The sequence below is a fragment of the Trematomus bernacchii genome, unplaced genomic scaffold (assembly GCF_902827165.1).
Source record: "Trematomus bernacchii unplaced genomic scaffold, fTreBer1.1, whole genome shotgun sequence".
NCBI classification, from domain to species: domain Eukaryota; kingdom Metazoa; phylum Chordata; class Actinopteri; order Perciformes; family Nototheniidae; genus Trematomus; species Trematomus bernacchii.
In genome coordinates, this window is record NW_022988159.1 from 1275060 (window position 1) to 1299480 (window position 24421).

Consider the following 24421-nt stretch of genomic DNA (forward strand, 5'->3'; position numbering starts at 1 on the left):
GTGTTAATGTGTTGTGATTTGAAGTCTACCGCCCCCTGCTGGTGGTGAGTGGAAGTGGTGGCATGCGGGTACTTCAAGTCCTGCAAAAGAAGGGGAACTTCGAGTGGCACATTTCTACTATTTAGTTTGGGGCCAAGGCTAACAATGGAGCTAACCATGTTATATAATGCATGAAGGCTTCCAAGTCAGGATAACACGAGTGTTTCCCATTTCTCCCACTCTGCAGAGGTTGCAAAAATGCAGCATAAGGCCAAACCAGATAGGGATACATGGGGAGAGTATCACTATCTGTATCAACTACTACTAATACAACTACTACTACTACTACTACTACTACTACTACTACTACTACTACTACTACTACTACTACTACTACTACTACTACTACTACTACTACAAGTAGTAGTAGTAGTAGTAGTAGTAGTTGTATTAGTAGTTGTAGTTGTAGTAGTAGTAGTAGTAGTAGTAGTAGTAGTAGTAGTAGTAGTTGTAGTTGTAGTAGTAGTAGTAGTAGTAGTAGTAGTTGTAGTTGTAGTAGTAGTAGTAGTAGTTGTAGTAGTAGTAGTAGTAGTAGTTGTAGTTGTAGTAGTAGTAGTAGTAGTAGTAGTAGTAGTAGTAGTTGTAGTAGTAGTAGTAGTAGTAGTTGTAGTTGTAGTAGTAGTAGTAGTAGTTGTAGTTGTAGTAGTAGTAGTAGTAGTAGTTGTAGTGTAGTAGTGTAGTAGTAGTAGTGTAGTAGTAGTAGTAGTAGTAGTAGTAGTAGTAGTAGTAGTAGTAGTTGTAGTTGTAGTAGTAGTATTAGTAGGTATGTAGTAGTAGTAGTAGTTGTAGTTGTAGTAGTAGTAGTAGTAGTAGTAGTTGTAGTTGTAGTAGTAGTAGTAGTAGTTGTAGTAGTAGTAGTAGTAGTAGTTGTAGTTGTAGTAGTAGTAGTAGTAGTAGTAGTAGTAGTAGTAGTTGTAGTCAGGGTTCGAGTTATGTGGGAGCCAATGGGAGCTGAGCTCCCATAAGGAGGGGTCTGAGCTCCCACGGACGCAGTGAAATCATACATCTGTGGGGGTCGCTAATACATTACCAACAACCATTATTTTAATCACAAATAATGCATGTGTCAATGTAATGAGTATATTGAAAAGAGAAAAACATGTTTTCCAAAAGAACAACGCATCTCTTGAATAACAATATGCCCTGCACTGCACCCTCTTGACACCAATCTAATGCCTGTGAGCGTGCTGCGCGAGCCGAGATCATGTGTGTGTGCGTAGTTGAACCTTTTCATACAGGGCCGTGGTAAGTAGGGGTGCTGAGGGTGCTTGCAGCACCCCCTGATGGAGGACAGGGAATCTGCACGTCCACAAGATTAAATGGAAATATAATACAAATATAATACAAAAAAAAAAAGATTTCGGCCTTGATGTTCACATTCATAATTAAGTAAAGATAACACCCTTTTCAGCCCGGTTACATTTTCCATGTGCCCTGAAAGGACTCTGAGTGTTTAGATAGTTCACTTTAGTCTAAGTTATTACAGTGTGTCTCAAACGGTTTTATCACAATTTATGTAAACAAATATTTCCAAGGCACACCTTTATAATTATTAGGATAAATAAAAACAGGTTTGAAATCATTCCAATGTATACTATAGGACAGTAAACCAACAATATCCTTTAAAACTGGAGAGATTAAAAAATATGGATAAATAAATAAATAAATGTTAACTGGTAAAATAAGATATAAATGAACCAGCAAAAATCTTGCCTAGAGCAGCAAATTGGTCAGAACCGGCCCTGGTGTCATCCCCACAGCACCCCCCATTCGAAACATGTTCCCGCGGCTATGTACAACAATACGCCCAAGCTGCCCCTCCTTAAAAAAAATGACAGCTAGTATCTACCTCATTGTTTTGTTTTTAGAAAAACAAAAACTAGGTGTGTCTTGTTCTTGTTCTATCAGATGTTTAATGATTCAACATGTTTTTACACTTTCCTGTTTAGATTCTGCCTCGTGTTTGTTGTCATTGGGCCGTATGGAACAACATGTTCTATTCCAATGCTCAATTGCTCTAGGTCGGATTTCCTACTAACGTAATAGACACTTTGGACATTTATTAATCCTAGTAGATTGTCATCACTAGGCAAGGCGAGGCAAATTTATTTATATAGCACCTTTCAACACAAAGCAATTCAAAGTGCTGTACACAAATATAAGACAATAAGATCTAACAACACTAACATGTGTAGTCAAATTTGTCTGAAAATGATTTAGAAATGTTGCTTCATTTGGATGGAACATTTGCGAGGCGAAAATGTACCTCACTCTTAGTTTATGAAATCATCAACTCACTATATAAAAAAATGAAAATTTGCATCAACAGCACGAAAACAAAACCGGTTGCAACCATGTTGTCAAAGTAGCAGCAAAAAGAGCCAATGTGATGTACTGCCCGCTTGTTTGTTTGAGAGCTTGAACAACTACTGACAAGTGAAGAAATGCATGGATGAAATGTTGATGTGTGGTTCAGTTGCCTCTATATGCATTGAATACAAACTGATGATTATTTGCGATGCATTTATGTGAAGCAGTATTTTATTGGTGTTGCTGGTTAAGATAAGTATGATGTAACTATTTTATAGACTAATATGTAGCTTTATCAATAATGCTGTGCCACATTTTATAAGCTATTTGTTTTGAATGTAAAGTAGTGAAGTGGGAGTTTAAACTAACAGAGATTTATGCCCGGGCAGCCGAAAATATGTTTTGTGTGCACACTTTTGGGCCTTTGGGGACTCCGTAGAATCACCGCAGACAATTACATTTCAGGAAGTTACTTTGAAACTTGCATGTAAAGTTTTCACGCTATGTTTTGCTAAATGAAAGTTAAAACGTTTCACTATCACTCATATCACTTTGTCTGATCTCTCTCTCTCTCTCTCCTCTCTCTCTCTCTCTCTCTCTCTCTCTCTCTCTCTCTCTCTCTCTCTCTCTCTCTCTCTCTCTCTCTCTCTCTCTCTCTCTCTCTCTCACTGTCTCGCCCTGTAATGAGTTGATTCAAGTTCTTAATGTCAGTCTAAACAATACAATTATGTTGGTGCATCATGGCATGTGGCTCATTAAAAAAAAGTACAGCTATTATCTACCTCTTGTATAACTGGTCGGCCCCACCTGCATTAGCACAATGGATGAAACAAATACATTAGGCAAGGCAAGGCAAGGCAAGGCAAGGCATGTTTATTTATATAGCACCTTTCAACACAAGGCAATTCAAAGTGCTTTACAAAAATGGAAGACATTATGAAAATGGCATTTAAAATCAGTCATTAAAAAGAAAAGATAATAAAAGAAACATTAAAAGAAAAAATACATGGATAAAAGTTACAGTTTAAGATGTGAATAGTTCAATTAAAAGCAGCGGCAAAAAGAAAAGTCTTCAGCCTGGATTTAAAAGTAGTAAGAGTTGCAGCGGACCTGCAGGTTTCTGGGAGTTTGTTCCAGATATTTGGAGCATAATAACTGAATGCTGCTTCTCCATGTTTAGTTCTGACTCTGGGGACAGAAAGCTGACCAGTCCCTGAAGACCTGAGAGATCTGGATGGTTCATAATTTAGCAGTAGGTCAGACATGTATTTTGGGCCTAAACCATTCAAAGCTTTATAAACCAGCAGCAGTATTTTGAAATCTATTTAAAGTAAAACCACTTTCCAGCAGTCAGCAGCACATTGTAAAAGCTGTCGATACAACTGTTCACATTCATAATTAAGTAAAGATAACACCCTTTTCACCCCGGTTACATTTTCCATTTGCCCTGAGAGGCTCAGTGAGGTAAAGGACTGTTTAGATAGTTCACTTTAGTCTAAGTTATCTCAGTGTGTCTCAAACGGTTTTATCACAATTTATGTAAACAAATATTTCCAAGGCACACCTTTATAATTATTAGGATCAATAAAAACAGGTTTGAAATCATTCCAATGTCATTTCATTTCATTTCAAACCTTTATTTAACCAGATTGGTCCCATTGAGATCATAGATCTCTTTTTCAAGGGAGACCTGCAGCATATAGGTTCCACATGAAACATAAAACAATAAAGGACATCATACATTATATTTACAGGATACATTTACATAGTTATAGACATTTACAAGTACCCATAGTATCAACGAGCATTTCATTTAGCCTAGCTTTAAAAACATGCAGAGGAATGAGATTGCTCAGTTTCAATTCTTGCTGAAGATTGTTCCAAGCAAGTGGAGCTGCGCACATAAAAGCTGTCTTACCTAAGACAGTCCTTGCTCTTGGCACATGTATACTATAGGACAGTAAACCAACAATATCCTTTAAAACTGGAGAGATTAAAAAATATGGATGAATAAATAAATGTTAACTGATAAAATAAGATATAAATGAACCAGCAAAAATCTTGCCTAGGGCAGCAAATTGGTCAGAACCGGCCCTGGTGTCATCCCCACAGCACCCCCCATTTGAAACATGTTCCCACGGCTATGTTTTCATATTTAAGCTTGTAGCGAGTAGAGGGCTGCTGGCAGGCCCAGACTGGCCATCGGGAGGGCCGGGAGGTTTCCCGATGGCCTTAATGTAGGCTATTGTGAACGCAACGCTGCGCAAATGTGGGTTTGCCTCACACAGGGTGACTGTCTGTCTACATGATGTGGCATCTGTTTCATATGGGTGTTTCCATAGATCTAGTCTCTTTATTTTCCCCTCAAAATGCACCAGATTGATGCATTTAACTCCAAAATTAAAAAAATATCTTACCAGGGGGGGCATGCCCCCGGACCCCCTTAGAGGATTTGAGGTCCACCCCCAAAATATGTTCACATGGATAGGTTCCCAAATACATTTGCAATTTTTTTTAAAATAGTAACCCCTGTCCATATGTTTATTATTGGTGTGGTGTGTGTGTGTGTGTGTGTGTGTGTGTGTGTGTGTGTGTGTGTGTGTGTGTGTGTGTGTGTGTTTGAGTTTGAGTGTGTGTGCGCGTTAGTTTCAAAGACCCCCATAGAGCTCAGTTTATAACTCGAACCCTGGTTGTAGTAGTAGTAGTAGTAGTAGTAGTTGTAGTTGTAGTAGTAGTAGTAGTAGTAGTAGTAGTAGTAGTAGTAGTAGTAGTAGTTGTATTAGTAGTTGTAGTAGTACAACTACTACAACAATATAATAATACAACTACTACTACAACTACTGTTGGGTTCAGAATCCCAGAAAAGACAGACAACTTCTAAGTTTAACTATTTATTGTAAAGAGAGCAAAATATATATATTACTTGGCGAAGGACTCATCATGTCTTTGGAAATCACAGGCAGCAAAACTGTAATCTGTAACCTCCAAATCCGTCAAGAGCCTCGAACCTCGTGCGACAATACATTTTATTACACAGGGCGTGGCCCGTACATTTATGATTGGTCAAAACCAGCGCCATATAGATGCTGGTCAAGACTAGCTGAAGAGATACCATGGTTTAGACTTGGTTCTCTTTGGTTGGTGCGCAGACTCAGATAGAGTCTCTTGGCAACACGATCCTCCAATCAGCATTCGGCCGGCCTGTGGAAGTCCCTCCCTACTCTGGTTCATCATACGTAATTTGTTTTGATGAAGCTTCTACAGAAAAGTGTAATCTTGGTTATACTGATTCCCAGCTATGCGTGGGCGCGGAGCTAACCCAGGCGGCCAAGGCCATAGCCTCAATAACTCATTGTTTCTACAGTGCCTGCATCTGGCTTCTGCTACTTTCTATTGCAAGCTAAAACTTTCTTCTGACTATTCCCTTCATTGGTATCTAACCCATCAGAACCTGGGATTAGTGATTGTGTCTATTTATTTTATAGTCATAGCAATCTCATGAGCACAATAAGCATATCATGTAATAATAAGAATCAGTCTTGTAATGTTATATAAAAATAGACTCCACACTACTACTACTACTACATTACTTACAGTAAAAAAACGACTGCACATTCAACTATTAAATCAATCAGCTATTTCAGGACATTGAGGCTATACATTTACAACATTTTGTAAGTTTACCAACTTATTTGACAACTAAAAGCTCTTTTCAAATGAAGAGCAGGTTGTAACCGAGGCTCTGTGTAAGTCAGAGTCTGAGCGCTGCTCCTCCTCCTGGAATGAATCAGAGTTTGATAAGCCCTCCCTCTTCTTCCTGGGTTGCATTCGAATAGTCCATTTAGCTTAGGAAGCTTCCTAACGGAGTGAAATGACCCGGAAGTCCCTCAGTGGCAGCCATGATAAGTGCCGTTCGAATTCTCTAAATTAAAAGGAAAGGAGGTTTCAAACTTCCTTTATAACCTCCTTTAGCCTAGGAACCACTGGACCTCCCTAACCTAAAGGAGAGGAGAAAATGCTGCCCCACAATGCCTTGCGGCCGCAGCATTTGCCGTCACACAACAGTCGGCCGTTCACGGAAACAACCGATTATGAACGAGAAATGATATCATGAAAGTTACGGTGCTTATTAAGCATTTTAAAACGTATGTGGTAAGTTGCCAAAGTGCTTTGTTTTGAACGTTCATCAGTATTATAATCAAAAAGAGAAATATGAACGTTAGTTTTTACTGAAATGATCAAATAAAGTCAACATTTCACAGTCTTTACTGAGCTGTGTGGGGTTTGTTCAACTTTTAAAAGATGTTTGAATGGTGATATACACAGTGATAGATGTTCAGGACTAACGTTTATAATAAATACATTTGTATTGATTTTAAGATCTTTTCATACAATCATACGTATTGGGATCATTTGTATTAATGTGGACCGGAGGGAGAGGGTGACGAGCATAAGTTTCACTTTCCTTTTTTATTTCAATTCCAACTTTGGTCATGAAGAATATGTTTCTCTGTTGTCCCCGTTCATAAAGCATAAAACAACAGCATCAGAGCACGGTGCAGAGTCTCTAGATGAGTTTACAGTAGTCCCTCGTTCTTATTAAACATCCATGTTGTAGTCCGCTGTATAGAAAACTGTAGTTTCCATAGTTTCCCCACAGCAGCAGGCGCACATTTATGACCTCTGCTGGCGCATCATAAACACGTCGGATAGTGAAAGTGCAGTCGGATTCTCTAAAGTGCCGCAGTCTCTTCTCCTAAATCCTTTTGAATTCTCCTATCCACTATCCCTTAACCCCATGACGTTTCACTCCGAGGTCAAGGAATAGACGATAGGGTTAGAACTTAGGAGCTGTTTTTTTGGAGTATTCGAACGCAACCCTGCTCTCAGACACAGCCCGCTCCACTCTGTATTTCCTGGTTCCTCCCCTTCAGATCCAAGAGGATGGGTGTAACCAACATGTGGGTAAAGTACAAGAGCTGATAGGCCACATTCACTGCACACACACATGCTGTTCAGATCAGCTGTCACACTAGTTTCAGCTCTCAGGAAGTGAAACTCAGACACTCGCTGCCAGAGAGAAGTGAAATGGCGCAGAAAGGAGTTCAGCTGGACAGGGAAGTCTTATCTTGTTGTTCGAACATCTGCTCTCGTCACGACGAGGTGATGAAGATGTTCTGCCGCACTGATCAGCAGTGTATCTGTTCTCTCTGCTCTGTGGACGAACATAAAGGCCACGACACGGTGTCAGCTGCATCAGAGAGGACTGAGAGGCAGAGAGAGCTGGAGGGGAGTCGACTAAACATCCAGCAGAGAATCCAGGACGGAGAGAAGGAGGTGAAGCTGCTTCAGCAGGAGGTGGAGGCCGTCAATGGCTCTGCTGATAAAGCAGTGGGGGACAGTGAGAAGATGTTCACTGAGCTGATCCGTCTCATGGAGAAAAGAAGCTCTGATGTGAAGCAGCAGGTCAGATCCCAGCAGAAGAGAGAAGTGAGTCGAGTCAAAGAGCTTCAGGAGAAGCTGGAACAGGAGATCTCTGAGCTGAAGAGGAGAGACGCTGAGCTGAAGCTGCTGTCTCACACAGAGGACCACAACCAGTTTCTGCACAGCTACCCCTCACTGTCAGCCCTCAGTGAACCTACACACTCATCCAGCATCAACATCCGTCCTCTGAGCTACTTTGAGCACGTGACGGCGGCCCTGTCAGCAGTCAGAGACAAACTACAGGACGTCCTGAGAGAGGAATGGACAAACGTCTCACCGACTGAAGTGGATGTTTTACTGTCAGCAGCAGAGCCCACCACCAGAGCTGGGTTCTTAAAATATTCACAGGAGATCACACTGGATCCAAACACAGCACACACACAGCTGGTATTATCTGCCTCCTTTAGCTTTGCGGTGGTGACGGGAAATCATGTGCCTACATGCCTAGGCTATGCATGCTGGTGAATGTGTAGTTGGATCATGTTTTAATTTGTTTTGTGGAAGATGTACTCACCACACTGCTGTGTTTGTTCCTTAGCCTCGTATGGACCAGTACTTTAATCAGATGGAGAAAATCATAAAGGACAAGAAGACCAGCTTCAGGATCCGCTTCATGCTGCAGGACGTGCTGGACCTTCAACGGGTAAACACTAGCACAACAAGAGTTTTTATTATAGGCTGACAGGTAGGAAGACAGCTCCTAAGTCAATTTAAGGATGATTTCATTTCTTATTAGTAGTTCTGGGTATGGGAGATACAAGCCAGGAAAACTATTAAGTATAAAAAAACAATGATCAAAGAACTTAACAAACAAGACAAACCGTTAAACACCTATGACCAGAATATTTTGATCATTCAATTAAAAAAAACATAATAAAACATCATATTAAAAAATAAATACACATTACAAGTAGTTTCTAAAGAGAGAATTCTCATTTGTGATTCAAACACAGGCGTTTTTTTTTTGTGGGTGTAATGAAGCCAGTCCAGTCCAGTTTAAGACCCTTGAATGATGGGATAGTAGAATAAAAGGTGTAGGAATCCAAACTATAACATATAATAAGTACCCTGTATCAAGATTGATGCAAAACAAGTGACATTTGACCTTTTTAGAGAGATTTAGCAAAAAAAAACACTTCTGGGGTCATTTGGGTGCATTTTCCATATCTCTGGCCCCCCTCGGTCGATTTTGATGATTGACATCTCATTTTAACCGTTAGAGCCAATAGAATCGAGGGGAAGTTCCTAAAATCCATTTAAACATTACCCATTGGCAGTGGCGACTGGTCATTAGGGGCAGGTGGGGCACAGCCCCACCTAGTGTCAGCAGAAAGTATTACAAATAATGATTACAAAAATGCAAAAAAAAAAAAATATATATATATAAAATATATTTTAAGATCATGTTTAATCATCTGATTCGTCTGTACATTGCTGTTTTAGTCTGTGTTCTTCTGATTAGTGTGTCTACAGTCACAGTGTGTGCCTATTGAGCTGTTTAGAGCCATGTGGGACAAAACCTGATTATGCCCCTTCCTCTCGCTGTGAAGTGAACGTGACTGTAAAAACTACACTGCGCATGCTCAGAGTATTTTGTAATGTAATGTGTGTGGCAAAAAAATAATGACCAGAGGGGCACGGAGTTACCATCCCCACCATACGTCATCTCAAATCATTCAGAGCTGATTGGCTGTAAGTACGTGTGCCGCGAAAAGTGTGGTGTGTGTGAAGAGGAGACGAGAGAGAGGTGCAGTGACGCGTCCTAAAACCAGGACGTAAGCACAAAAAAGCAATGAGATTTCTCCAGAGGATTTTAGAAAATAGCTCAAAATAAGATCTGTGGGAAACGTACCTGTTAGATAAATGCACGTTTTGATTAGCCGGATAACATCCACATGTCTACCCTACTTTTATAATTTTTTTATCATAAATCTATGGATTAGATTTATGATAGACTTTTGAAACTACAAGAAGATAAGGAGGACTTTTACAAAAAAGTAATAGAAATGTTTGTCCAGAAGGATAGGCAAATGGACTTCATCTTCAAGTCAAGGTAAGACCGCCATTTTATTGAAAATGGGATCTTACTAAGAGAGAACAATTCAATATTTAAATGATAAAATTACATTTTTTGGGTATCCTTTTGTTGAACTGTCTGTTTAAAATTAATCGAAGCATCAGACAAAAAAAGCTTTTGAAAATAATATTATATTTTGGTTTAGGTCAAAATATAATATTTGTAAACCTGAAGAGTCAGTGCCAGTGCCTCACCAGCCATGAACCTCACTGCACGTCACTGCAGAAGCTTATATATAGACATCTAAGTTTTTTGTGCCCCACCACTTTTGTACATATAAAAACGCCACTGCTTATACCCCTAGAATCTGTGGAATCTCAGCTTGCTAATCGATATCTTATTTGTGCAGATCCGATATGTAATAAGGGTATTTATACCGTGAGTTCTGTGCTAAGTGTGTTAGCATTTTTTCGCTCAGGGCTCATTTAGACACTTCTTGTGAGACTTGTGTTTTGTTTCGGTAAAAATGGTTCGTATCGTCAGTTAGCTGAGTTTCTTCCCGTTAAGTGGGTATGACACATTAATAGGTTTTTAAATGTTAAGAAGCCCTGAGACACAGTTTCGTGAGATAAAAAAAAGGTTGAACACGTTAATGTGATCCAAGAACACTTTGTAACATGGTTGCACGATTTTAAAATACCCAACTGCAATGATTGTGACAGATATTGCATGATTTAATCACAGTTTTAAAATGCACTAACATTTGGGGGGGGGAGATAAAACAAATACCCATGTGGTTTTGTAATAAATAAATGCATGACAAACTGGTGAGAGAAATCAGGATTTGTTTCCCTTTATGATAACATGATTCCTGAATTATTGCCGTGAAGTCTGACAATTTTACGACTTGTCCGCTACCTCCCACTTCTCTGCAACTTCAAGAAACCTAAAGAATGGGTGTAGAACATTTGTCATATTGTGTCGTTACGAGGTAGTGATGTTTCTTACTGATGTCTCCAGTCAGTGCAATACATGCAGCTTGTGCAAAATCTGCTGCATTTTCACTGCCATGCCATTCTTTGCCCAGCATTTGCGCTAGAATTACAGGAGGGAGTTGCGTTCTTGTTAATGTGATTATCTTGCGTGAATTATTTTTCTAACATGTTGATATTTCTAGATACATCGCAGGAGTTAACACGTCACCGTTGACAGCCCTAATACTTAGCCCTCATCAAATATTGTGCACTCAGCAATTTGAATATTGCACTATTCCATAATGCACTTTCAATAACATTTCAAGTAATTGTAATCTTTGTCGCCCTTGAATGAATTAGAAATCTGCCGCTAGATATACAGAAGGGAGTTGAGTTCAAACTTGTTAACGTGTTAATGTTTCTAGATGTATCGCCAGAGTTAACACGTTACCGTTGACAGCCCTAATACTTAGCCCTCATCAAATATCGTGCACTAAATATTGCACTATTCCATATTTAGATTAGATTCCTTTATTGTCACTACACAGCGAAATTCCAAGCATTCCCGATGGTGCAATCACACATAACAGACAGTAGAAGTAACATTTTGACAATAAAAGCTAACACTTTTAATATATACTATATAAAGTGACCTATGCTACATTGAACAGCACGCTTACAAAACAATACGACATTATCATACAAATACAAGAACAATACGGTCAAGGCAGTACAACATGTAAACGAGTCAATAAGTAAGTTATTGTACATGTATTTATCAGTGCGGTTGATAATTACAAAACTATAAATAAATGTATAAAACGGACAAGTCAAATCAAGCAATCTGATTGGTTCTTAGCCGTGATATACTGAGCCAGAGTACTGCTTTTCAAACTGCTTTTTTTTTGCTGAAAAGCAAACTGCTTGTGCTTTTTTTTTTTTTTTTTTTTTCGACCCTCCGCTTCGCGTCGGGCCGAACCACGCCCCTTAACTGTGATATATTGGCCATACCACGGCCTGTCGTGAGCTATTGCTTAAGTGTTCTACATATTGCAATTTCAATAACATTTAAAGTAATTGTAATCCTTGTCGCCCATGAATGAATTAAACATCTCCGACTCCTCTCAGCCTCCAGGTATGGGTATGGGTGTCGGGGGTCCTCGTCGCTCGGCACAGATGCAGTCTCTGAGCGATGACATTCAGCTGAACAAGGCGGAGAAGGCGTGGAAACCTTCGACGAAGAAAACCCGCGTGGAGGTCGAGAGTGAGAGCGACGACTCGGAGCACGGGAAGACCCAGGAGCTGTTTAAAAGTGTTCGCAGCATCCTCAACAAACTCACCCCGCAGAAGTTTCAGCAGCTCATGAAGATGGTGACCGATCTCACCATCGACACGGAGGAGAGATTGAAAGGCGTTATCGATCTGACCTTCGAGAAGGCCATCGCTGAGCCTAACTTCTCCGTGGTCTACGCCAACATGTGCCGCTGCCTCATGGGGGTAAGTGGTGCCAAGCCGATGATTGTTGTTAGGGTGTTTTCATTTCATTTTGATTTGTTCCGTTTATGGTATGCACAACTTAATGTATAACAATTATTTACAATCTACACAGAGCTCAGTGGTGTGTTGCTATGACATAAAGTGTGACACCGTGAGCCTTCAAGCTGCACGTGTCTCATCAGACTTTCTGTAGCTTTGACAGCAAATAACATGGAAATAAATACAAGCTTTTTTTTGTGTTCTGCCGCACTTTGGAAAATATTTCTTAAGCTAAAAGATGGAATTAGTGTTGAGTACAGTGTTAATTTTGGCAGCTGTTTTTGATTTAGTCTTAGTCTTTAGACGAAAATGGTTATTAGTTTTAGTCACATTTTAGTCATTTCTATCCTTCATAGTTTTAGTCTAGTTTTAGTCGACGAAAACTCAAAACGTTTTAGTCAAGTTTTAGTCGACGAAAACTCAAAACGTTTTAGTCTACTTTTAGTCAATGAAAAATTACATTTTAGTCAACTTTTAGTCAAACATTTTTCTCTCTTTAAACCAATGCAGTTAGGCAAATACAGGTTTCTGACATTGTAATTAAGGGGACAGCATCAAGTGTTGAAATTCGTAAAGCAACATTTCACTCTCTTAACACTTTACTTGTGTAATATCTAGGGATGGGTATCGCTAAGGTTTTCTACGGTACTATTACTCTTATCGATACTGCTTATCGATCCGGTACTTTAACGGCATTCTTGTATTTACTTTTTGTTATTTTTTTAAAGGAAAAAACGAACAAATTGTTAACCGAATTAATTGCTTTATTTAAATGTGAAATAAATGAAATATATATCATTATTTTTAAATATTGTACTGTACTTGAGTAAAATGTTGAGGTACTTGTACTTTACTGGAGTATTTAAATGTTATGCTACTGTGTACTTCTACTCCACTACAGTTCATAGTTAAATGGTGTACTTCTACTCCACTACATGTATTTAATACCTTTAGTTACTTTACAGATGTGGATGAATGATGTGAAATATAATCAAGTGTTAACTCAGACTTTAGTTCTACCTGGAGTAAATTCACAAGCTACCCTGCAGTATACAAAGTCATTCAAACTAGCTGCACCTTTACCAGCTTTGAGAACACTTTAATGATCAATCATTATAAAACATATCATATATATTATTCTGAAATGGACCAATCTGCACAATGACTACTTTTACTGTCGCTACTTTAAATATATTTTGATGATCATACTTTGACTTGAGGAACTCTTTCTACACTATGGTATTTTTTTACTTAGCTACAAGATCTGAGTACTTCTCCCACCTCTGCACACCTGATGTGATAACGTTACTCGTAATTGGGGCAACAGAGCTACGAGTTAAGGAAGTCGAAAATTGTGCATTTCTCCGACTGAATATGACGCCTTTTGGCCGGCTGTTTGGACAGACTACTCTACTCGTGTCAACGCGAAAACATGGCAAACGAGCTTTGTCCACATCGAGACTTGTAGAGTGTCTCTATACTCTCTGAACGCTCTGTCCCCGGCAGATCTCTGTGTGCCGCTGCAGCGTGTCTGTTAGGCCCCGCCCCCCGCACACAGAGAGGAGATCGCTCTTCTGGAGTGAAGAGAGCGGAAATAATGATATTGCAAGTTAGAAATGTAAGATGCATTTTGACAGACAAGACGGGCAATTGGGGGGAAATACCCTGCATTTTGAATGTCCGATAGTCCACCATTAACACCTTAGTCCCGTCTCGTCTCGTCAACGAAAACTAAATATACATTTCGTCAAATTTTCGTTATCAAGAATCTATTTTTAGCTCGTCATCGTCTCGTCTTAGTCATGTAAAAAAGGTCGTTGACGAACATTTTTCGTCATAGTTTTCGTTGACGAAATGAACACTGGTTGAGTAAGCTTACATGTTCACTTAAGGACTGTTGTTGTAAGGGTCTTTCTATACAGATGTGCACTTTTTGACACTATCGGGGTCGGCTCTCTCTGTAGCTTTGACGACAAATAACGTGAAAATAAATATAAGCTTTTTTTATTTGTATTTATTGCACAGTGGAGAATCTTTCAAAAGAGAAAAAACCTCTCGTCTTGGAGTTCGACGTGATACTCTGACTCTTAATTACATATTTTTATATATTTGGTCAGCTTATATATGCGTAACATTTAACTACGACTACGTCCTGGCACATTTCCTTATCTTATCTTGAGCTTCTGACCCCTCTGGAAACTAACCACTGATACAAATATGGAAAGAAAAGTTACGGGAAATAAATTGAGAAGTGGAAGATTAATTTGCTTCCACTTCTGCAAGCAAACAACAAAAGATCTGTTAATTAAAACTATTTTCAGTCTTGAAAAAAGGATAAAATACTGTTTGTTTTATACATATATGTAGTATAACTATATATACAACTTTTTAAGCTCTCTTATCAAATATGCCTTGCTCTTCCAGACACATATGATGAGATGCCAGAGGCGGCAAAATGGCTCTTTTTGATATTAACCATCAAAAAAGTAATAATAATTACATTACATTGCATTTAGCTGACGCTTTTATCCAAAGCGACTTACAATAAGTGCATTCGACCAAGAAGATACAAACTTGAAGAAAACAGAATCATATAAGTACATCAGGTTTCATCGAGCCAACACATTTCAAGTGCTACTCAACTAGCTTTAGATAAGCCAGTCCTTTGTTAGTATATAAGTGCTTAGTTAGTAATTATATCGCTCGAAGTGAAGTCGAAAGAGATGAGTTTTTAGTCTGTGCCGGAAGATGTGTAAGCTTTCTGCTGTCCTGATGTCAATGGGGAGCTCATTCCACCATTTTGGAGCCAGGATAGCAAACCCACGTGTTTTTGCTGATGGGAACCTGGGTCCCCCTCGCAGTGAGGGTGCAGCGAGCCGTTTGGCTGATGCAGAGCGGAGTGCACGTGCTGGGGTGTATGGTGGTAATAATCTTTAATTGTGTGTGTTTGCTGTTCTATTTTCCAGCTTAAAGTTGAAACCACAGATAAGCCGGGAGTCACTGTGAATTTCCGCAAGTTGCTGCTAAACCGATGCCAGAAGGACTTCGAAAAGGGCCAAGTTGACGACGAGATCTTCGAGAGGAAGCAGAAAGAGCTGGATGCTGCCACAGTGGTACAGTACTGCCTAAAAAAATCTCAATTTAGGCTCTTTGTTTATGCACAAAATAAGTGATCTTGGTGTTTTATTTTGTATGTGTGGTGGGCATGGGCGGCGTCAGGATTTTTTTGCTGCAGTAGCTTAGCAGTTGCTATATGACAGCACGGCGTTGCTAGTTAATTTTCAAAAATAAATAAACAAACAATAGCCTACCAGTGGGCCAAGCACGAGCCTGTTCATATTGTAGCGTTCACCGCTATTCAAGATCACGAGCCTTCAATGTCGAAAACGTTCTCTTTATTTTATGGTATTGACGGCCACAGCTACGCCTTACAGAGCCAATCAATAGTATAACACTCATGACTTTTCCCCACACTCGAACACAACTCCTAACATCTCGTACTCCCTACACACACACCGGAAAACGCACACACACACCTGGAAGGGGCGGTCTCTCCCTAACTCCCACCAACAACATTACCTAAATAACTTTACAAATGTACTAAACTGCACATCTGTTAACTGAAATAACTATTAACTTGGACACGCTACAATATTATCATTAATATTTACATTAAAACATTCCTTTGACACTTATAACATTACTTTGCAAGGTAAGCACAACCAAAATAAGTTTGTAAAAGCAGAATTTGAACACTGTTTCTGTGATCCTACAATATTTGTGTATAATACCATTACACCCTAAGCGTACACAATAGCGATCGTTCACTGTTTCAACTGGCATGCTGTGGCATTTAACCTCATCACCACACACACACACACACACACACACACACACACACACACACACACACACACACACACACACACACACACACACACACACACACACACACACACACACACACACACACACACACACACACACACACACACACACACACAGGGTTGTCCGGCTGGACCGGCTCCGTTGGAGATCGCGGCTGTTTATCTTTCCATTTTCGATCTGTGTTCACATACTGAGAATTATAACAACATTAGCCAAGTAACAGTTTGCGCTTTAACTTACAATACAATATATATAGATACATTTTCATAACAAAACAATGGGGTTGCTAAGCCGATGCTAGGCCAATTGTTGGAGTTGCTATAGCAACTCCCAGCTACCCCCTGGCGCCGCCCCTGGTGGTGGGGAGTATTTGAAGGTGAACATAAATCCGAGGGAAGCCATTATGAGTTAACAGACTGGCACTTTTAAACCCTTTTTAAACCTGTGTAATTCTGGAAAATATCTTAGTAATACACATAAAAACTACATATTTTGTAAATTGTATTACACTGTGCACATTTTTACCTTTTTATTGGACATCTCACTTACCCATATCACTTAGGATTATTACTATATTACTATTTTCCTTATAAATATCTTAATTAATTATTTATTACATTTATTTTTATTGCACATTTTTCTTGTGTTTAAATACGTTTTATTTATTTAATAATTTAACATTTTTATTGCATATTTTTAATTGTGTTTATATAAATATTATTTTTGTATTTGATCTTTTTATTGCACATTCTTCAGTAACCTTTTTAAAAAAATATATTTATCCGTTTCGAAACCCACATTTGACCAGGATAAATGAAATGTTCAGATTTATATTATTCTCAGATTATTCAATCGGCTAACATCTCTTCCCTTTCCCCGTGACTTTGTTCCTCCTGCAGCCGGAGGAGAAGCAGCGTCTCACTGAGCAGCTGCAGCGCGAGAAAGACAACGCCCACAGGTGCTCGATGGGCAACATCAAGTTCATCGGAGAGCTGTTCAAGCTGAAAATGCTCACAGAGGCCATCATGCACGACTGCATCGTGAAGCTGCTGAAGAACCACGACGAAGAGTCTCTGGAGTGCCTCTGCAGACTGCTGTCTTCCATCGGAAAGGACGTAGACTTCGAGAAGGCCAAGGTATGAAGTGCATTTAGACTAAACTATTCCAATTTCTGCGCTGTCGTTTTTTGTTTTAGAAACAGCTGGTATACAAGAATCCAGGTGAAGAAAATGTCCCACCTTTGCAAATAATTCTTTTAACGATCCCAAAGTCTGTGTAAACCATCAAAATGTGAAGTCATTCTACTTTAACCTATAGAAGTTAACATTAAAACAAACAATTTAAATTGGGTAAAAACATTTTTAACGATTAAAAGAAAGTGTTGATTCATTTAAAAAAAGTTTAGTTTGAGGCAGCTTTACCAATCACGTGCCTACAGTATATGCATGCTGGTGAATGTGTAGTTGGATCATGTTTTAATTTGTTGTGTGGAAGATGTACTCACCACACTGCTGTGTTTTGTTCCTTAGCCTCGTATGGACCAGTACTTTAATCAGATGGAGAAAATCATAAAGGACAGGAAGACCAGCTCCAGGATCCGCTTCATGCTGCAGGACGTGCTGGACCTTCGACGGGTAAACACTAGCACAACAAGAGTCGTTTTTATTATAGACTGACAGGTAGGAAGACAGCTCCTAAGTCAATGCTGTGCAAGTATAGTAAATAACACTGCCTTGCTGTGCAAGGCAGTGTTATTTGTGCCTCCCTGGAACAAAACTTCCAATATAACCTCTCAGTATATTCTAATTTAAGAGAAAACTACACTTCTGCACCTCCTTCTGGCTCTGTTTTCAGGTCATTTCAGAGAGAGGGCGTTTTTATTTGCTGTTTTACAAACGCAGAAGCACGTGCACATCCCTTTTTAGGTCAAAGCTTGATTCAACGAAGGAATATCCTGCAGGAAAAGCTTTTATTCCACCATAGTGTTTGCAGGAATGAATCATAATCCTAGAAATGAGTCGGCATTACTACACTTCCTGTTTCCTCGTTGTGAGACTGACCGTTGAGCGGCCCGACCAAGTAAGGAGGCAGAGGCAGAACGTCCAAAATATAACCCGGTGTGGGCATTTATTACAATCATAAATGCATGACACAGCCTCAATCTGCTGTTCACGTGAGCACAGTCACCAGCCACAAGGATCTCACACCCAAACAGGAAACACAGAGCCTAAATACCCACATGTGCAATCAAGTACAAGACATAGGTGAGGGGGGAGGAGACAACACAGGGCACCAGGTGAACATAATCAGGAGCAACAGACAAAACGGGAGGGGGAACACTTTTCAAACACAAACATATAACTGAACAGAATTACACACATACAAACCCAACTAAACACAGTCAGCACTTGTACAATTAATGCCACTTAACGCTATGATTTCTACACCCTCACATATTATTTGCACCCGGATTATTCTTAACCGCTGTCATTCTACACCAGCATAAGCACTTTCGGCGCTCTCGCTAACTCCCCTATCTTGTCAGGCGGAGCCGAGGACCCGACCAGCACCTGCCAGACGACATTTCAATTAATACGGTTTTAATCCTTTAATAAATACTATCTCAATAATTAGTATAAATTATATAAAATGTGAAAATATGCCATGCCAAACGGTACTGTGCAATCACGCTAATAAAGTGCAAACTGTTCACTAAAGTGCTGAGTTACCAGGCCCGAAGCCGTCAGTCCACAGTGACGAAGTTACCTTCGTCACACTAAATCAATGGTTTTCTGAACATGTTTCTGTCAGTAAATACAAAACTTGTCATAAATGTGTTTGCCAAAGTGCTCATTTTGCTGCAATAACCCAAAATCTGATGGAAAAATGTAATAGAAAAACGTTGAAAGAACCTTTGCAATGCTAAATTCAGGGTTGTCCTAAATATGTCATTATAGCCAGGGCTGCCAACACTCACGCATTGAGCGTGAGAGTCACGCAATTAACCCATATCTCACGCACTCACGCCACACATGCCTTTCCTCACGCTAAGTTTCCGTCCAAAATAAATGTATATAAAAATAAAGTGAAGGAACAGCAAACCGAGCGGTTTACGAAATGAGACGGTCTTCTGGATTAGTTCAGTAAAGTTGGAACGATATTGGGAGATTCGGATTTCACGGATCAATAACTCATGAACAAAACGTTATTCAGACACAAATGACGTCTCCTAAGTACCGTGGTAAGGACAACGAACTACAATCACATTTTGATAAAAAAAAGCCAATATGCGCCGTCCTCCGAGCTGGGCACATTGGTCTCTATCCGCAGCCGGAGAAGAAACGAGTGCTCAGGGACCGTCTGCAAAGTGCAACTCCGAAAAAAGAGAATACAATAATATTCACTATTATACAGTATATTACTACCAAACTCACTAAACACATCAATAGTCTCCTGTGTGTCATACTACAGCAAGGAGTTTGGAAGAATATGCTTTTGAAGAATTTTGGGGAATGTTTATAATGTAAATCTTCAATAAATATGGCATTATCTTGAATAACTTTACTATTATACAGTATATTTCTACCAAACTCACTATTTGCATTGTTGTTGTTAGCATCTGGTTAGCTAGCTGCGCTAATGGATATTAGAAGCTGTTTCTAAAACAAGGAGAGGAGAGCTCTCTGCTGTCAGACTGAGAGAGATAACTACAGCTCAGTGAGGTAAGGGACTCTCTGATTGTTTAGATAGTTCACTTTAGTCCAGTTATCTCAGTGGGTCTCAAACGTTTTGGTCACCATTTATGAGAATAAATGAAAAACAGTTATGAAATACTATATGACAGTAAAACAAGAATACAGTTTAAAAGGGGAGTGATTTGTAAAATATCCATAAAGAAAAAGAAAATCTGTTTACAGTTCTGTTTCATATGGGTGTTGAGAGATGTATCCATAAATTCATTTTGCTCTCAAAGTGCACCAGATTGATGCTTTTAACTTCAATATTAAAAAAAAAATCTTCCAGGGGGAGCATGCCCCCGGACCCCCCTAGAGGAGGCGAGGACCCCCCCTCCACTTATAAAATAGCACTTGATTGTAAGAGTCGCGGGTACACTGTGTATGTGCGTATTCCACTGTAGCACCCGGTACATTAATGGGAAACCCTAGTTTGTACATATTCAATACATTTGTAACACTGTACACATGAACGTTTCTTTTTTCGGTTCACCAAAAAAAAAATCTCACTCCAAGCTGAACTCAAATGTTGGCAGCCCTGTTATAGCACATCTCTTTTCCTGTAGAATAACCTTTATATGACTTAGGACAGAGAGGAATCTAACCTCAACCCTCTGTATCCTCTTAGCTTTTTATCTGTTGAAGGTTATTATGGAGCTTTTGCCCAATAATGCTAAATAAAAACTGCCTTCCCCAGCTTTAAGAGTGACTAGGATGTGGATGTTTTCATCAGTTTCTCCCATGAACACCTTAGTCCTAATAGTGTTAATTTGTCAGGATTAACACTGCTAAATGCCTATTGAGTCATCTGTCAAAATTAGAGATACTTCAGTTCAATTGAGTTATTTGTATTTAGTGTTTTTTTTAACCTGTTGCATATGTAATGGGTATGACAAGTTACAAAGACTAACGGTTCCTGGGTTGTCCAACAGATGGCGCCTGTTGCTTAACAACCGTTAATACAACCGGTTGATACATGTTGAATATACACTGATGTTGTGTTTTGTTGGTGTTGTGAAGAGCTCACTGTTGGTGGGATGTCTGTTTATTGGGTATTTCAGAGGGTTTGTTTGGGGAGTAACGGTTAGTGCTGTGTCATGCTAGCTATGCTAAGCTAGCGCCGTTAGCTATGCTAAGCTAGCGCCGTTTAGCTTTAGAGTGGGCTCTGTCAGAATCAGTTTTATTATCAAGTAGTTTAACACTTACGAGGAATTTGCTTTGCTATAAGTGGTGCTTACAGACACATAGAAAGAAGAATACCTAACCAAAAGAGAAACAAAAGCAATAGAACTTATGTAGGAAACTGGGTGCAGTAAAATGTAATATAATATGACAATACAGTATTGTCATATTATATTACATTTGACTGCACCCAGTAGTTCCTAGTAGTATTGAATACTATATATTCAAAGTGGAGATGTATGCAGATTTTCTTTTTTTAAAAGGAGGTAGCATGTGTAGTGATCACTGATTGACATAATTCACGCATGGAACTACAGGTTGGGGGTATTGTTTCCGCACGGACATATGTGTTGCTGACAGTATTTATTGTGTGCCCTCCTGGCTTCTTGCCTTCTTGCTCTTCTTCCCGGGCTGCGACCCAACAACATGTGGTTTTCTGCTGCTCATTAAAGCACCACTTTGTACCTTCAATGCGCCGCTTCCGACTCCCATCTCTCGGCACTACATATGCAACATTTGTACGTGTTAATAAGATATCTATGTTTGCAGTGTGCATTGTAAGTGTTTATATGTTATGCCAGAAAGTTATGTTCGCATTGTACTATGTAGGCCAGGGCTATTCAATTGGCGGCCCGCGGGCCAAATCCGGCCCCGGGGTGATATTTACTGGCCCTTTGAGTATAATGTTAAAAAGTAATCAATTCTTTTTTTTTAAGATTTTTTTTTTTTTTTTTTTTTTGTGCCATAGTGCCTTTATTCCAGAGAGGGTGTTACATTGAGAGATAGAGGGGTAGACAATGCCTGAACACTTCGACGGGCTCGGGTTTCGAACCCACCTACTATACTGTAGTGACAACTCCTGTCATTGATTGCATCTCTGCGTGAATGATTAGATCATTTCACCTAAATGAAATCAAATGAAACATGTAGGCCTACTGAGTTCTGAACTTGCCATTTAGATCTATAAAGGCCTTGGGGCTATGTTGTTTGTTTGAATTAAACACAATATATGCACTCCACTATGCTGTTGTAGTATTTACTGTATCTGAAGCTCTTAAATATGATTGCTCATATTTCAAGCCATCTTTTTCCCGGCCCCTTGCTTTGGATCATTTTCATCAACCGGCCCCCATTCCAAACTAATTGAATAGCCCTGATGTAGGCTAATGCTGTTTATATGTTCATGGATACATTGGATCTAAAGCCAGCATCAATGTGTCTGCTTCTTTCCTAATATTTCCCCATATTAGAAGCAAAACAAATGTTCTTGGAATCAGTGATGTGGACACACTAACATTTTGATATTTGTAAACCTTTTGACTGCCATGTAATGATCCAATACACACAGGGAGCAAATCATGTCCCAAATAATCCTGTCAATGTCCTGACATAATATTTGTTTACGGTTATGTGGGACGATTAAGGTATTCCTTTTTTTGTTGAATGTTTTCATTATAAAGAAAATTCATACAGAATGTCATTGAGCAGTCAAATACATACTGTAGATGCAACCGTGCACATTTCAACCAGACTGCCAGAAAGCAGATCAAATATACCCCCCCACCCCCACCCCAGCATGAAAGAAAACAACAAAAACAATAATGAGATAAGTACACGTTCTCATAATGGACACAAAAAGAACAAAAAAACATACAAAGCAAACAAGACAAAATATATACAACACCTACAATATTACTTTAGAAATTGTTGTAGCCCAGATTTCAGCAACACTTAAATCTATACATAATCATCTTCAAAGTGTTAAATCCAGCTTGCACTTCTCTACGTGTGATCAATGGCTGCCAGGCCTTATCAAATCTATCAGTAGATCCCTTCAGAGTGGACTGGATTTCCTAAGGTATTCTGATTCTGACAACCTCTATATTTTACTTCTTCCCCTCCAGAGCTCGTGGGTCCCCAGGAGAGGCGAACAGGGCCCGAAGACGATCGAGCAAATCCACAAAGACGCCGAGCTGGAGGAGCAACGGGAGCAGATGAATGTGCAGCATGCCTTCATCTCTAAACTGTCAGGAGGCCACGGAGGCAGAAACGACGGAGGCAGGAACGACGGAGGAAGGAACGACGGAGGAGCTCGTGGGGGCCGCGAGGGCCGTTACAACCAGGGCCGAAGGCAACCTCCCCAGGACGAAGGCTGGAACACAGTGCCCATCTCCACCAAAAACCGACCCATTGACACCTCTCGCCTTAGCAAAATCACTAAGGTAGGAGAAAGGACGCTTCACTTGGATAGGAATGCAAGATTTCAATACGATTTCAATACGATTTTTGTTATTTCTTTCTACCTTCAACGATTTAGGTTGTAGTTTGTTTCATGAGTGTGTTTCAGTTTCTTAGACCCCGTTTACACGAGGACGATACGGGTTGTATCCGCATAGTTTCTCTTGCGTATAGCCTTTTCGTTTACACGAGGCCGTAACAAAACGATAGAAACGGACCCCGCAAACGATAACGGGTCCCAAGGTGGATAGATCTGCAAACGGAACGCTCTGGAGGGTCAAACGGCTCCGTGTGTACGCCTCTATACGATCATTTTCTGATAACGATGAAATAGCCCCGCCTCCCTCTCCCCACGCCTCCCTCTCCCCACGTCTCCTGCTCAGAGATCAGCTGCTGGGCTGTCAGAAGAGGGGGAGGAAAAGAGAGGCTCCGTTTATTATTCTTATATTATTATTAGGGCTGTCAGTCGATTAAAATAGTTAATCGCGATTAATCGCAAATTGTGTGTGTGTGTGTGTGTGTGTGTGTGTGTGTGTGTGTGTGTGTGTGTGTGTGTGTGTGTGTGTGTGTGTGTGTGTGTGTGTGTGTGTGTGTGTGTGTGTGTGTGTGTGTGTGTGTGTGTGTGTGTGTGTGTGTGTGTGTGTGTGTGTGTGTGTGTGTGTGTGTGTGTGTGTGTGTGTGTGTGTGTGTGTGTGTGTGTGTGTGTGTGATGTGCAGCTCAAGGCAGATATGCTCAAATGGGAGCTGCCTGGACGCTGCAATCATGTTGCGCGCACTATCCGTGCTGAGTGTGCTGACTTTTCGTACAATGTCCCACTGTCTGGCTACCTGCATAAAGTCAAGTGCTCGGCGCAGTTGTCGGCGAAATGTCGCTCCTGTTTTCATTGTTAGCGCAGCTAGCTAGCACCAGATGCTAACAACAACAACAACACGTAAGGTGTGCCTCGCCCGCGCCACACATACATACACACACCCTCCCGGTCCTCCCGATGGCCAGTCCGGGCCTGCCAGTGAGCGTG

At 40.1% G+C, this 24421-nt stretch overlaps 1 protein-coding gene across 2 annotated transcripts in view; it reads left to right on the plus strand.

Moving 5' to 3' along the window:
• The first annotated feature begins 8084 nt into the window (after nucleotides 1-8084).
• The window catches only part of wu:fb16f03 (eukaryotic translation initiation factor 4 gamma 1), a 30388-nt gene continuing 14051 nt past the window's right edge, over nucleotides 8085-24421 (plus strand). Inside the window, exons 1-7 of one of the 2 annotated variants that reach the window (XM_034122238.1) lie at nucleotides 8085-8145; nucleotides 8471-8476; nucleotides 11953-12321; nucleotides 15327-15473; nucleotides 17148-17384; nucleotides 17778-17882; nucleotides 23069-23386. In XM_034122238.1, the coding sequence (XP_033978129.1) occupies nucleotides 11962-12321; nucleotides 15327-15473; nucleotides 17148-17384; nucleotides 17778-17882; nucleotides 23069-23386 (1167 nt within the window). In that variant the 5' untranslated portion in view covers nucleotides 8085-8145; nucleotides 8471-8476; nucleotides 11953-11961. Of the gene's footprint in view, nucleotides 8146-8185; nucleotides 8221-8371; nucleotides 8477-11952; nucleotides 12322-15326; nucleotides 15474-17147; nucleotides 17385-17777; nucleotides 17883-23068; nucleotides 23387-24421 lie in introns of those variants that run through there. The other variant, XM_034122237.1, reaches the window with a different exon arrangement.